Source organism: Neophocaena asiaeorientalis, unplaced genomic scaffold (genome assembly GCF_003031525.2).
Source record: "Neophocaena asiaeorientalis asiaeorientalis breed wild unplaced genomic scaffold, Neophocaena_asiaeorientalis_V1.1 scaffold182, whole genome shotgun sequence".
Taxonomy (NCBI): domain Eukaryota; kingdom Metazoa; phylum Chordata; class Mammalia; order Artiodactyla; family Phocoenidae; genus Neophocaena; species Neophocaena asiaeorientalis.
In genome coordinates this window covers 1,915,238-1,929,162 of record NW_020174648.1, presented here as the reverse complement: position 1 = coordinate 1,929,162, position 13,925 = coordinate 1,915,238, and the positions used below count along the sequence as shown (strand labels likewise).

General features: G+C 40.3%; 1 protein-coding gene across 5 annotated transcripts in view; it reads left to right on the top strand.

Annotated features, from left to right (window-relative positions):
* FAM20B (FAM20B glycosaminoglycan xylosylkinase) overlaps nt 1-13,925 on the top strand; it is a 40,914-nt gene that overhangs the window by 249 nt on the left and 26,740 nt on the right. For 2 of the 5 annotated variants that reach the window (XR_003005041.1, XM_024758798.1), the window contains exons 1-2: nt 9,333-9,920; nt 11,900-12,408. Coding sequence is in view for 4 of the 5 variants with exons in the window: in XM_024758798.1 (XP_024614566.1) it covers nt 12,032-12,408 (377 nt within the window). In the remaining variant the exon portion in view is untranslated. Of the gene's footprint in view, nt 1-4,034; nt 4,114-9,332; nt 9,921-11,899; nt 12,409-13,925 lie in introns of those variants that run through there. The other 3 variants (XM_024758799.1, XM_024758801.1, XM_024758800.1) reach the window with 3 other exon arrangements.

Sequence of the window (13,925 nt, the reverse complement as noted above, 5' to 3'; positions counted from 1 at the left end):
CCTACCGGCCGTCGTGGCTGGAGGGACGCGGCCGAGCCCGTCGCCTCCTCTGCCCGCCTGAGGCGCGGGCCTTACCTGGGGGCTCCTTGAGCCGCCCGGGATCAGTCCAGTGACCCACCCTCGCGCCCGGACGCGGTCCCCAGAGGCGACTGGCCCTGGTGCAGCCCTCGTGTCCCGCCGAGTGCCCGTTGCGGTGGCCCGGGGCGGGGGGGCTGTATCGCGCGCCCGCGGGCCCACTTCGTGGCCGAGAAGTGCGAGTGACTTACAGGCCCGAGGCAGGAGGCAGGGTGACCGTGCCTAAGGGTCCGCGGTCTCCTCGGGGTCGTGCACCCCGCGCTCGCAGTCGGGCACAACTTAAGGAAATGATACGGTTGTCCCAAGTGGGTTGCGCTTGAGATTTCATTTCCGGGTGCTGTGGTCCCGCAATTAAAAGCGAACCGAAACGTTGCCATTAATGATGAGCGTGAGCAGTTGTCGAGTTGCGTCCTTGATTGTGGAATCTGATGATAAGAGTTTCATTCTAATCAAGCTTCTGTTACCTGCAAGTCTCTTGGTAGGAAGAGAAGGGGTAGAAGGATGTTGGAGTGAAAGTGGAGGGGACAGAACGTGATTGGTTGTTAGGGAATTATTAGTCCTTTAAATGGCCATATCGTCAGTTGGAAGGGTGAGGAGTTTATAATTTGGGAAAACGAGGGATGCTGGGTACAGTGACTTGAGTTTAGGACCAAGTATCAGTATCATCCCCACCCAGCTAGTTTCCCTTCAGAGGTTTGATTTCTCACCTTGAAAAGAAGGAACAGGAATGTGGGTCTTTTAGCTTTTAAATTGCAGGACTTTATGTAAAACGATAACTATGATTACTGTTTACTAACTATTCCTATCCTCCTTGTGTTGTAAATTAATGGATAAATCTCATTGGGGTTGATTATTTTTTATTATTTATTTATCTGGCTGTGCCGGGTCTTAGTTGTGGCATGCGAGATCTTTTTAGTTGATCTAGTTCTCTGACCGGGGATTGAACCCAGGTCCCCTGCGTTGGGAGCGCAGTCTTAACCACTAGACCACCAGGGAAGTCCCATGGGGTTGATTATTTTAAATTGGGTTAGAGACCTCAGTGTGCTCTATGTATTGCAGTCCTGGAATTTATGCAGGACCTTTGAGCTAAGCCTTAGAGCTCTTCCACATACATTGTTATTTATCATCAAGACATGTCCTTGAGAAACTGAGATAAAGATGTTAAAGATGCTAAGTTATTTGCCTAGACTTAGAGCCAGTCTAAGGTAGATTTAAAATTGTTTTGTGTTAAATTAATAACTTGAAGTTTGTGGAGATGTTGGACTTTGGCCCCTAGAACTGTTCAGTGGAATCAATCAACAGGAGGGCCTTCCACCTTTGAAAGTGCTTGTCAAAAGAGAATTAAGAGGCACAAGCAAGCAATTCAGAGTCAGCCTCACTTACATTAAAGTGCAGTGATAGAAATGAATGGTGGTAAAAGATGATCAGGAAATCTTGGAGCTCATAGCTTTTCTTCAGTGTGACTGGTAAAAATGTGAGATTGATTTGTTCTCTTTGTTTCTCTGGAGCTAGTAGGAAAATAGCCATGATTTAGTTAAAGAATGAAAATTGGAAAGCACACACCCTGGGTTCTTTGAATAGGGAACAAACAGATCCCTGTTTCTATCATCTAATCCTTTATGTCATAGAATTTCTTTATGTTGAGTTGATAATTCCTTGACTTTTAGTCCAGTCTGTTGACTTCCATTTGTAGACTCCAGTTCTTTCACACAGCGTTAAAGCCTCTGCTTTTTTAAAAAAATATTTAAGATGTATTCTTATTTTTTTATTTACACCCTCTCCAGCATTTATTGTTTCTAGATTTTTTGATGATGGTCATTCTGACTGGTGTAAAGCCTCTGCTTTTTGTCTTTTCTGAATTTTGAATTTCTAAATGAAATTTTCTGTTTCCTCTACTTGCAGGGCAGACTTCAGCTTCCTACACTTTGTATGACCATCATTTTAATGGTATAAACCGTGAAGCCAGATACTTCAGCTCCTGAATTGACAACTTTTTAAAATAGCAACCACAGTGGTTGTCTCTCAGTGACTGCTACAATCTCATAATAGAAACAGGAGGCTGTTCTTTGTATTCTGTGGCCATAGTTGGAAACAGTAAAAAGGAGACTGTCTTCTGAAGGTGATGTCAGGCCACTCTGGGACTAAGGGCCAGGTAGTGGTGGGGTGAGAAGCACAGTTACAATGAGGCACTACAGTTTGGTGTAGTAGTGATGATGATTGATGTACTTTTTCTTTTTGCACCTAACAGTGCATGGTGCATAGTAGGTGTGCAGTAAATGTTTGGTGGTTGAATGAATGAATGGAAAACAGTATGCGGGAGGAGGAAATATTCTAGTGCAGATGATAAATTGTTTAGCTGCTCTTTACAAGAAAAAAAAGCCAAGAAATTGTGTTCCTGATTCCTGTTGAAAATAGTTCTGTTGAGATGGTTATCTGTAAAGGATGTTACTTGCTGGAGCTGCCTTGAGATCTAATTTTGTGATTGGGTGGTGTTCTAGCCACCTGCAGCCTGGGTGCAGCTTCACAGACCTGCTCCTGCACCTTTCTCTGGCTAGGCTCACCGAGCAGTTGGATTGGTAGACAATATTTTTGCACTAATAGAAGAACTAGAGCTCTTGGTATTGGCCATGCCAGTATCATTGACCCTGACTGTCCGTCTTCTGGTCCTTCATATTGGGGGTGGGAGAGGGGAGTTATCCCTCCCCGAAATGCTCCTCATTCCACACCTGTAAATCTCTCCCACACCTGTAAATCTCTCCCTCTTTTCCTTCCTTGAGCTGCCTCTGTAACACTCAGGGAGTAATGAATTCATTGGCACAGACCTGGGGTACAGAACAGAAGACCTTACTTTGCAACTGAAACTAGCTTTTGACCAACTTATAATGTCAACATGACTGCTAGAGCCATTTAGGAGAGAATGTAATGCAAAGCTCTCACTTGTGACTTTTGTCATTCATATCCAAAATCAGAAGAGGGAAGGCCTAGCTCTGGACCTGGTGAGTTTGGGGGGTTGCATCTGTTATCCCAGTATGAGATAAGAAATGAAGGCTGATGCAGAAAGGTATTGAGCTTTGGTGTGTGTTTAGCAGACTACTTTCTGGCAAGGTAACTACCCAATGGAGGGGAAGGTGTTAATTTGGGTACATTTTAAAAGGAGGTCAAGGAATATGAAATTATGAATGTGAAACACAACCAAGTACAGGATGAGACAGTGAAGTTGATCATTCCATGCTCTTAAATGCTAACTTTCTGCTTTATATAGCAGTGTGGGAATAAAATATTGGGTGCAAAAATTCTTATTTTAGCTATATTTTTGTGAAGAATTTTTTACAATGTATTATATGTTTTGTTGTCTTTTTAAGCAATATAGTGTAACCTTTATAGACTTGAGGTTATGGTTACAGACAGTAATCCTGTAGGGCTTTGAGGTGATTGAAATATGTAAGTTGTTAGTCCCCTCTGCTTTTTGAATTCTTGAATTTGCTTTCAGTAGGCAATCTGTCTCTTTCAGAGGTGAAGAAGCTGTACTTTTGCTGTTGTTAGCATCCCTGCTGCCCTTTTTAAAATTTTTGCAGCTTCTGATCTTCTGTGGAGTAGCAACCCAGATAACACTGCTTCCTGAAACTGAATGCAAAACAGCTAAATAGGCTTAGTGAGGGTCTGCCTGCCTCTTCTGTATTAGTGGATGAACTTTGTGACCATTATTTTGGCTGCCCAAAGACCTTTTGTTCATTTCTTGTTTCTTATCCTTGGTTTAGATAGTGAATTTGCACTCTGTATAGGTGCATTTATGTCCCTGTAGTTCCTTCTGTAGAAAAAAGAAAATGATACGGAAATACCAGTGTTGGTTCTCGTTTCAGAAAGCATTGCCAACAACACTTGAAAATTTGGTTCCAGCCCTGTCTTGTATCATTCTTGGGCAATGTTGGACCATCTCCAATCTTCCTCTTAGCATTTCCAGATCATCTTTACTCCCAGTCCCAACCAACACCAGACACCAGCTTGGCAATAGCAGTTGCCTTGAAAGATGGAAGCAAGGTATACAGAAGGCAGCAATTTAAAATTGAGTATATAAAGTTGGTATACATATTTGACATTTCAACATTCTTCCTGTACTGTATATCTGAATTCATTACGTGACTTAGTTTCCTTATGTCTGTTAAAAAAAAAAGAGGCCATCTTTAAACCAAAGAGCTGAAGAAATTCTTATAACCGTAAAGGTCTCTCTCCCTTGCTCTTCACTCCTTTTATTCAATAAGCATTTTATCCAGTACCTCTCATGTGCCCTGCACTGTGCTAGGTTACTTGGAACTACAAAGAGAGTAAAATATATCCCCTGTCCTTGAGGAACTTACAATAGGGTAGAGGAGACAGGCATGCCAAAAAATATATGTGTGTATGTATGTGTGTGTGTGCATTTATATTCCTATATAACAAGGGATCGTGCCTGGAGCCACTCAGCCATAACTCAGCACAGACCTGCTTGGGGTTCCTATTTCTAAAGTGATCTGTGGCCTGTCAGCTTGACATACCCTAGAACACAAAGTTAAAAGTGTGAGGTATCACTGTTGAATAAAGCTTACATACCTTTTCAAGAACTGTAGTGAACTGAACAATAAAGATGGAAAACATGAAAATCTGAAGTAAATGTTATATGATTTGAAATTCCATATTTCTATGCTATATAGTAATTATATTCTATATAGCCTTAAATGGTTGTTAGATACCGATAATTGAGCAGTGAAATACCTGGAACTTAAGAAAGTTCATTATACCTGGCCCATTTGAAACAGAATGCAAATTCTTAGGCATTTCCTTAGAGTTTCTAGATCAGTGAACACTGCATGTGTTGGTTTTTTAGAACAAATCTCACTAGCAGTATGAGCTGAAGGTTTTTTCTTTTCATTTTTCAAGGAAGAGCATTAGAGGGTTGCCCTAAATCAAGGTTTAAATGGGACAGGTTGCAGGAATTGAATTTTTTTCAAAGAGGGAACAAATACTCCATAGCCTGTTTCAGTTTTACTCTCACACCAGGAAGAAAGGCTACTTTATGCTTCATTAATGCCTGGTGATCATTTTCGCTCCTTCCTTCACAGGGAACTGTTAGAGGATTTCCCAAAGAAAAAAGTTTACATATGTGAATAAATATTTAAGTGGAAGTGAAAACTGTGAGAAATATGTAACACTTGAACCAATTCAGACTATATGGAGATTTGATTTTCTGTACCTGTAACTTAGGTTACTTCAGAGCTTATCTTAGAAGCTTTAGGACCTGCAAAGCTGTCATCTGTAAAACACAGATTTAATTTTCCAAACTGAAGAATATTGTGAAGGGCATTCTATTCGGCTGTTTTTGTGAAATAGAAAAAGTTCATGCTCCCCATCTGTTTCACTTACATTGAATGTGGTAGAATTGAACTTTGTAGAGAAGAGAAACAGGTTGGTCAAATTAGTGACATAACCTCCCAGTCTTCTTTTTCACTTGGTACCCACTCTGAAGAAACCTACTTGCTTCCAGCCTTAGCTACTCCTCAAATTTAGGAAAGGATTTAGTTCAGGAATATAATATTACTAGAACTCTTGGTAATGCAACATAGGTATCCAGCCCCTGACTGTGTAACCCAGAAGACAACATAACCAATGAGGGTTATTTTCTTTGTCATTCTTTCTCCTCAGGAAGTCATCTTTGGGTTTTTGATACGGTAATAATGACCAACAAGAATTACTATAGGTTGTCCAAGCACTAATTTTAGCACAGTACGCGTGGTAATGACATTCATTTTTAACAATTCTGTGAGTCAGGTAATAGTGTTCTTATTTCATTTTCCATATGAGGAATCTGAGGCCCAGAGAGGTTAGCAGGCATTCAGACCCAGGCATTCTGAATCCAGAGCACATATTCTTAACCCCTCTGCTACAGAAGAGTTTATATTTAGAAAGAAGGTGAATTAAGCTGTTTCTTAAGTGGAGAATTAGCAGGGAAAGGAAAACTATGTAGATACTGATTAATGATATTACTTGTTGTTAGATTTTGTCTTAGTTGAAGACTCCCAATTGAACGTGAAAAAGAACTGTATTATGCTGTTGTGGGCAGTGGTGGCAGTGCAGGAGTAGGCTGGTTTTCTGAGGATAATAGGGATTTATTCATGTAATAAAAACTGGATGCCATTTGGTATTAGAGGTTTTGACTTCCTAGCTAGAAACAATGATAAGTGGAGAGATTTCTGAATGCTCTTTATTTTACTTACAATAATTGTCACTAACCATCAGGAGAGACTGCATTTATTTCTAGAGGGCAGCTAGTAAGAATGTAGCACAGTGCTCTAATGTCACCACCAATTAACAAAAGGGCAGTATATCAGACTTACCCCAAGGTGAAAGTATGTGTGTTTTTAATTTTTCTTGTTGTACTGAAGGGTTGTAATTTTGGCTGAAGTTTAAAGGTTAGGCTTTATAAACTGGGTGTGTATAGTTGTGTGAGTCTGTGAGTGTGTAAGGTTAGCCTTGATTGCTCTCAAGTATGTAAAGGGACTTTAGTAAATGATCCATTTGAGATTCTGTTTTTTTCTTGTGTTACCTTTAAGAGACCTTAATTATTTATTAATCCAATCTTTATTTGTATTAATGATTAATTTAATGTCTCCCAGTAGTTGATATGGACAGAATAGATGTGAGAATGCTGGGTTTTACAAATTATCCCCAAATGTAGTGGCTTAAGACTAAATGATTTGTTGTTTCTCATGACTGTATAGATCACCTGTGCCCAGCTGACTGGTTCTTCTGCCCAAATGATATAGGCTGGAGTCAGATGGGTGGCTGTATTTAGCTGGGGCCTCAGTTGGAACTGGAATGCCCTTAATGGCTTCACTTCTGTGTCTGGCACTTAGCTGGAGTGGCCAGAATAACTAGGGGCTGGCCAGGTCTCCCATCATTCAGTAGTCTAGCCTGAGCTGCTTTACATAGTAGCTTGGCCCCAAATGGAAGCTGCAGGTCTTTTAAGACACCTAGTACACAGCCACTTCCACAGCATTCTGTTGTTCAAAGCAAGTTACAAAGCTAGCCCAGATTCAGGGGAAGGAAAAATAGATTCCACCTCCTGATGGGAGGAATTGTTGGTGTCTGTCTTTGTAGACAGTCAACCAAAAACTCTTAATTAAATTCAGGTCTTACCTTTTATACTAACCAAACCTTCAGAGGTTTGCTGAGACCAACAGTGACCAAAGAAGAAGTTTGTAAAAGTGTCCTTGTAATTTCTACTCAGGATCAAGGGTGAAGAGGTTGTGTGAGTAAACATGATAAGATATTTTACTAGTTATATAATAAATCCTACCCCCTTCACCATCTCCTTTGTTAATAGCCCTCTGCATGAAATGTTCATACAGAATGTTTTCTTCCGGTATTTGACACTCACAAAGCATGTTACATTCCCTTCATGTGGTAAGAACTTGATTTGACCGCTGAATTGGAAGCACAAAAAAAGAGTATTACTGAAGGCTTCACTTTAGTCGCTATGAGCAGAAGTTGGGATTTCTTCTCCGTGACCTTCGGAGAAGTAGCGTGAGGTTGTCACTTGATCAGAGGGCGATTCAACGTGGCACTGCTACTGATAAGGCTTGGAACCTCACTGGTGACTTGTGGGAGCCCTTGGTAATATAATAAGTGTTGGGGTGCGGTCTTTGCATGTTCCTCAGCAGCCACATATATTGAATTTTATCAGCTGATGACTAACAGATCTCTGCACTGATGTGTATTTCTGTATGTGTTCCTCCAGACATCAGCCAGATTCTTGAACGAGGATTCTAGTCTTTATCTAAGACTTCTCCTTTTTCTATGTGAACCTATTTCTCCCAAAACAATTTTTAGTCATAAGTTTATCCTTATGAAACGCTTATCAAATGTGTAGGATAGTGTGTGTGTGTGTGTGTGTGTGTGTGTGTGAGCGAGAGAGAGAGAGAGAGAGAGAGAGGAATGAAATACTAGCTTCCATATCAAGCCTGAGAGAGAGAGAGAGAGAGAGAGGAATGAAATACTAGCTTCCATATCAAGCCTCATTTCACTGATGGAGCTGAGAGTGAAACCAGGGTTCAGTACGAAAATTCCTTAATAAGCTTCTACCTTCCAGAACTCCAGTCTTGGAATTTATACCAGCTTTTAGTGTGAAGACTTACACACTTGCCTTTTTCTATTTAACATTTTTTGAGTTACGTTGTTACCTTGAGACTGTTCTTTGAGGTAGGCTGTGTTTCACATAACCGAAACATTAAAATAAATGACCATAATATAACTGGACAATGTTACACCGTTGGAGGCATTTATACAGGAGGTGAGGGCATGAAATATAGCAGGCAGGCTCCTGGGAATGCAAGAGAAGTTTTCATGAATAACTTGGGATATACCCAGTGATCTTGCTTTCATTTTCTTAGTATCTGCAAGGGGGGATCCTCTTAGAAACCCAGTTTGCAGAGCGTGCATAGTATGCTGTTATCTCAAGTAAGAAAAGAAGATAATACAGCATGGAAACTGTCTTGGGTACCCTCCCCTCTCAAGCATACAGGAGAGAAGGGGATCAATTGTAAAGAGTAAAAGAGTCTGCCATTATTAGAGGATGGAATTATTCTGTATCGTGCATCTAATACATTTTTCTGGAAAGGAGTCTTGCAAACTCATAGACTTTTTGTAAAAATTCCGCTAAAACCTCTACATTGTTGATTTCTTGAAGATCATTGTGCTTGCCCTGTAGGCTGAAGGAGTAGCAGCTTTCCAGCTAAAGGAAAACCTCTTTCTGAACTGTCAGTACTTAGAAAAAGAGACTGTACTCTGAAACCACCAACTAAATTGAGTAGAGTGTTGGTAGAGAATTAGATTCCCAAAACCAGGAGAGCTAACTAAGGACAGCCAACATTAAGGTGCCAGTTAATACACACTCATTTGATACCGAATACCGAGGAAATTAATAGCAGAGTCCTAAGATACTTGCATAGCCTCATTTGCAGTAGTTTGTTCAGTTTAGGTGAATAATGCATGTACCCTTACTATGCTACGTACTGCAGGGAGTGCAAAGGTAGTTAAGATCACTAAGGAGCCAGGATTCTGAGAGGGGGATTGAGAACGACGTACAAGAAGACACTGGATAAGGCAGAATGTAGTTAAGTACTGGTCTAAAGATGAGAGAGGTTAGTTACTATAGAGTGTAAGGAGAGACCAGAAACAGCTTTGTAGATGGCCTTTGAAAGCTTAATTAGGCTTTAAACAGGAGAAGATGGGAAGAAGAGATAAGAGCTAGAGGAATTTTGAGAGAGTTCCAGTGAGGAGTGACTTAGGGGACCATGTTTGTGGTGGAAGCTGACAAGTGATGAGTGAAGAGAATGAGAGTGGTGCCTTGCAATGTAGATTGGCCGAAGTCATTTAGGGTAGGGCTTTAATGCCTTGCTAAGGGATTTATAGAACTCAAAAATGGTGTGTGATTAGAAATACGATTTTGCTGCATTATCTAGTCTGGATTGGAGAACCTGGAGGCCCAGAGGCAGTTCTTTCAGGGATCCAGTAGAAGGTGCTGATCACTAAATGAAGTCGATGGCTGTGGGCATGACGGGCAGTTGTAGAGAACAGTGTCAAATTGCAATCTTACTTGTTTTACCAGGATGTGGTGACTAATCACAAACAAGAAAACTTGTTCAGCCCCTTCGTTAAACCTGCCCTCACTACTAATCTGCAGAGGTAAATAGTGAAGCGAGGTAACAGTCGAACTCTTCAGTTCACTTAATAGAAATTTCTGTCCTAGTTGAGTGGATGAATTATCTGCAGCCCTGAACTGATGAATGTGCTCTTCTGAGGCCCATCAGAAGGTAATGAGGTTTCAAAATTGAAAAGCATACAGACTCACTTTGTTTTGTTTGAATTTTGGAGCTACTAGAACTTCCTATTGCATTGGTGATTTAAAAAAAAAACAAAAAGCCCTCACTCTCCCTAACCTTTGTGCTAAATGTTTAGATATAATTTGTTTATATAGCATAAGGGAGGAATTTCTTCATTCTAAATGAAATGAGCAGCATCATTAGAAGTTCCCGGGTTAACCAGACTTTAGTCCTGAGGAGGGTTTTATAGGAAGTGAAAGGCTGTTCATCTGACCCCTTTGTGCCAGAATTGTACCTCAGCAGGAGGTAGTTGCAGCTGGAGGGGCTGAGGAAATGATTGCTGACCCAGGGAGATTTCCATGCTACCTTTTACCACTGCAGCCAGAGATGTGTACTGCTGAACAAATAATTGAAGAAGTTGTGTGGTTTAGGTCATGTTGGAACTAGCAAAAATCTCTGAAATCTGCTCTACTAGCATTGCTGTTATCAGTAATCACAGGGAATTGTTTTACTGAGTTTCACACCAAACTTGATACCATCACAATTACATTTTGGATGTACTTGAGTTGCCTGTGTTTCAGCTAATAGTGTTATGTACTCCCTGGGAGATGATGATGCAACAAAACAGGTGGCTGGAGATAATTAGAATTTGAATGTGACTCTCGCTTTCCCATCTTTATGAAAATGAATGGGAAGAGAGGTTAATCACCACGAATAAACTGCATGTCAGCAAGCTCTGAGCAAGGTGCTGCCCTTAGAACACACTGTTGCTCTAGTAGACTGTTTTTGGATGTGTTTCCAGCTGTTATTAGGGGAGCAGTCTCCAGTTTGGGTGGGAGTGTCTCAGCCTGAATCATTTGTCCTATCTTTTGTATTGGTTTTATTTCTTCAATTAATGGTTTGAGTTGTTAAATGAATTGGAGAGAGAAGCAACACCCTTTTATCTTCTTGTCATCTTTGTCTTAGCCCAGTGCGTGCTGCCTGTAGGCATGTAGCAAAGTGAGCTTGTGCATGTTTTTAAATGGCCCTGTGGAGTGGAAAGCAGCCTGTCAGCATGCAAATGAGGCTGAATTGTATGTTCTTGACACCCTTGCAAAAATCTTGTATTTGGAATCTTTTAGCTTCAGAATTGACCAGAGGGTGTTGTGCCCCACACTGGAAGCAGCACTTCTTTATGTCTGTAGCATCAGTATCTTTGTTATGTGCCTGACCAGTCCAGATTTCATAGTGTTGCTCTAGTACCAGGTTTCATTAGTTTTCTGGTCATGTTCTACTAATAGCCAGATGGTATAGGGATATGTTTTTCCTTTACTTAATTTATCCAGATTTGATTATCCATATTTTACAGGGTTTTTAATTTTGAAAAATAATTAGTAGAAGACTGATTAAGTAGAGATATATATCTGGGTATTTGTTGTATTTAAATACATGAATAGCAGATATGACATGTCCAGGATTGCTAGGTATTTGAATTTGGAGAGGGAGTTATTACTCTCCTCTGTACCCTCTTTGGCATCTTTAGGAGTTCCTGTGTTATAACGTGTCATAAAACTTATATTTGGAGGAGATAACTGAAAAGTTACCAAATACTGGTGGTTTTGGATATTCAAAAGTCCTTTATGGATTTTGAAAGGTAAAAATGAAAGTTAAGGAGTTATGCATATCTCAATGTTTTACTTTTTTGTGCTTTTTCCTATTGTTTTGGTTTCTAGGAATTGGTAGCCATCCAAATGGCTCCTAGATGGCTCTGCACCCTATTAAAACAGTAGTATTTGCTTTTAAATTTTCAATGTACCCGGTTCTTAACTATTAGGTCCTTCCTTGGACCAGTTCATTTTAAATTATTGGGTCTTCTCGGGCATAGGATTAGCAAGGCTAAAATGGTGAGTAATATATTTGAGGCTTGCAAAAGATTCAGGGGTGGAAGGACAGAATTCTGATTGAATTGTGCTTTATACTTGGGCTTGCAGGAATTGTGGGAGGCACCTCAGTGAAGAAATGGACCAGTGTGTATAATCATGGAATCTCCTTGCTGACAATCACCACCTGCTCTCCTTGATAAGTGAGAGAGAGTAGTCAGGGGAGAAGGAAAAGAGGTCAACATGAAGCTAAAGCAGCGAGTCGTGCTGTTAGCAATTCTCCTTGTCATCTTTATCTTCACCAAAGTTTTCCTGATTGACAACTTAGATACATCAGCTGCCAACCGGGAGGACCAGAGGGCCTTTCACCGAATGATGGCTGGCTTGCGGGTAGAGCTGGTGTCCAAGCTGGACCACACCTTGCAGTCTCCCTGGGAGATTGCATCCCAGTGGGTGGTTCCCCGGGAAGTGTACCCTGAAGAGACACCAGAGCTGGGGGCAATCATGCATGCCATGGCCACCAAGAAAATCATTAAAGCTGATGTAGGTTATAAAGGGACACAACTGAAAGCCTTACTGATACTTGAAGGAGGACAGAAAGTTGTCTTCAAACCTAAGCGGTAAGTCTTCATCTTGAAGTTATCTGTGCTGTTTAGTTGTAACTTGGGATTTATATGAGTGCTCATCTCCCTCTCTTGGTATTCTCTTCAGTAAAATGGGAAGGAGAGACTAGAAGATCTCTGAAGTCTCTTCTAGCTCTTAATGTTCCATGATTCTTTGAGTAAGGGAAATTTATAGGAATATGTTTTGGTTCAATATTAGACTGCACATTTTACAGTTAGAGCATCCTTGATTCTGAAATTTGTCAAGTATCTACTATGTGCCAGATGTCAGAGATACAAAATGAATTGGTTAGGAAATAAGTAACTTGTCACCATAAGTGTACAATTAAAGACTGGGCAACCACATGTCAGGGATGCTGTGGAGTAGGAGTTCCCCAGAGTTGGAGTAGGTTTTGGATGGGTGACTTAAGTCCTTTTTAGCACTAAAGCTGTGATTCTTTCACTTGAGCTTTGGTTTTGTTTTAATTAATAGGCTTTATTTTATTTTTTAAGCAATTTTAGGTTTACAGAAAGATCAAGGGGAGAGTACAGAAAGTTCCTATATATCCCCTCCCCTCTCTTCCCCAGTCTCTCCAATTATTAACATCTTCCATCAAATTAGTACATTTGTTACAGTTGATGAGCCAATATTAATTTATTAACTAAAGTCCATAATTTACATTAAGTTCACTCTTTGTGCTGTACATTCTGTGAGAGTTTCAATAAACTACAGTATCATACAGAATAGCTTCCCTGTCCTCAGTGTCCCCTGTGTTCTATCTATTCATCCTTCCATTCCTCCCCCTGAACCACTGGCAACCCCTAATCTTTTTACTGTCTCCATGGTTTTGCCTTTTCCAGAATGCCATATAGTTGGAATCATACCTTTTGTAAGCTTTTCAGATTGGCTTCTCTCTGTGTCTTAAGGTTCCTCCATGTCTTTTTGTGGCTTGATAGCTTTTTTTTTTCTTTTTCTTTTTTCCTAAATAATATTCCATTGTATAGCTGTACCGCAGTTTGTTTATCCATTCACCTACTCAAGTTTTGGCAGTTATGAATAAAGCTGCTATAAACATTCATGTGCAGGATTTGTGTAGATGTAAGTTCTTAGTTCATTTGGGTAAATACCAAGGAGCACAATTGCTGGATCATATGGTAAGAGTATGTTTCATTTTGTAGGAAACTGCCAGTCTGTCTTCCAAAGCAGCTGTACCGTTTTACATTCCCATCAGCAGCGAATGAGAGTTCTTGTTATTCCACATCCTCAACAGCATTTGGTGTTGTCAGTGTTTTGGATTTTGGTCATTCTAATATGTGTGTAGTGATATCTCGTTGTTGTTTCTTTTACCTGTTTTAAGCAGAGAACTGGGCCATTTTAGTTGCCTCAGTCCAAATTTGAACTAGAGAGGGCTAGATCATATGTTGTTAGACAGTGATCCCTTTGGACTTTTTTAAGGATCTACAGAGATAATTCGTGTGGCCATTCTATAGTATAATTAGTTTTTTTAAAGTTTTCTGTTTGTATATGAATTTGA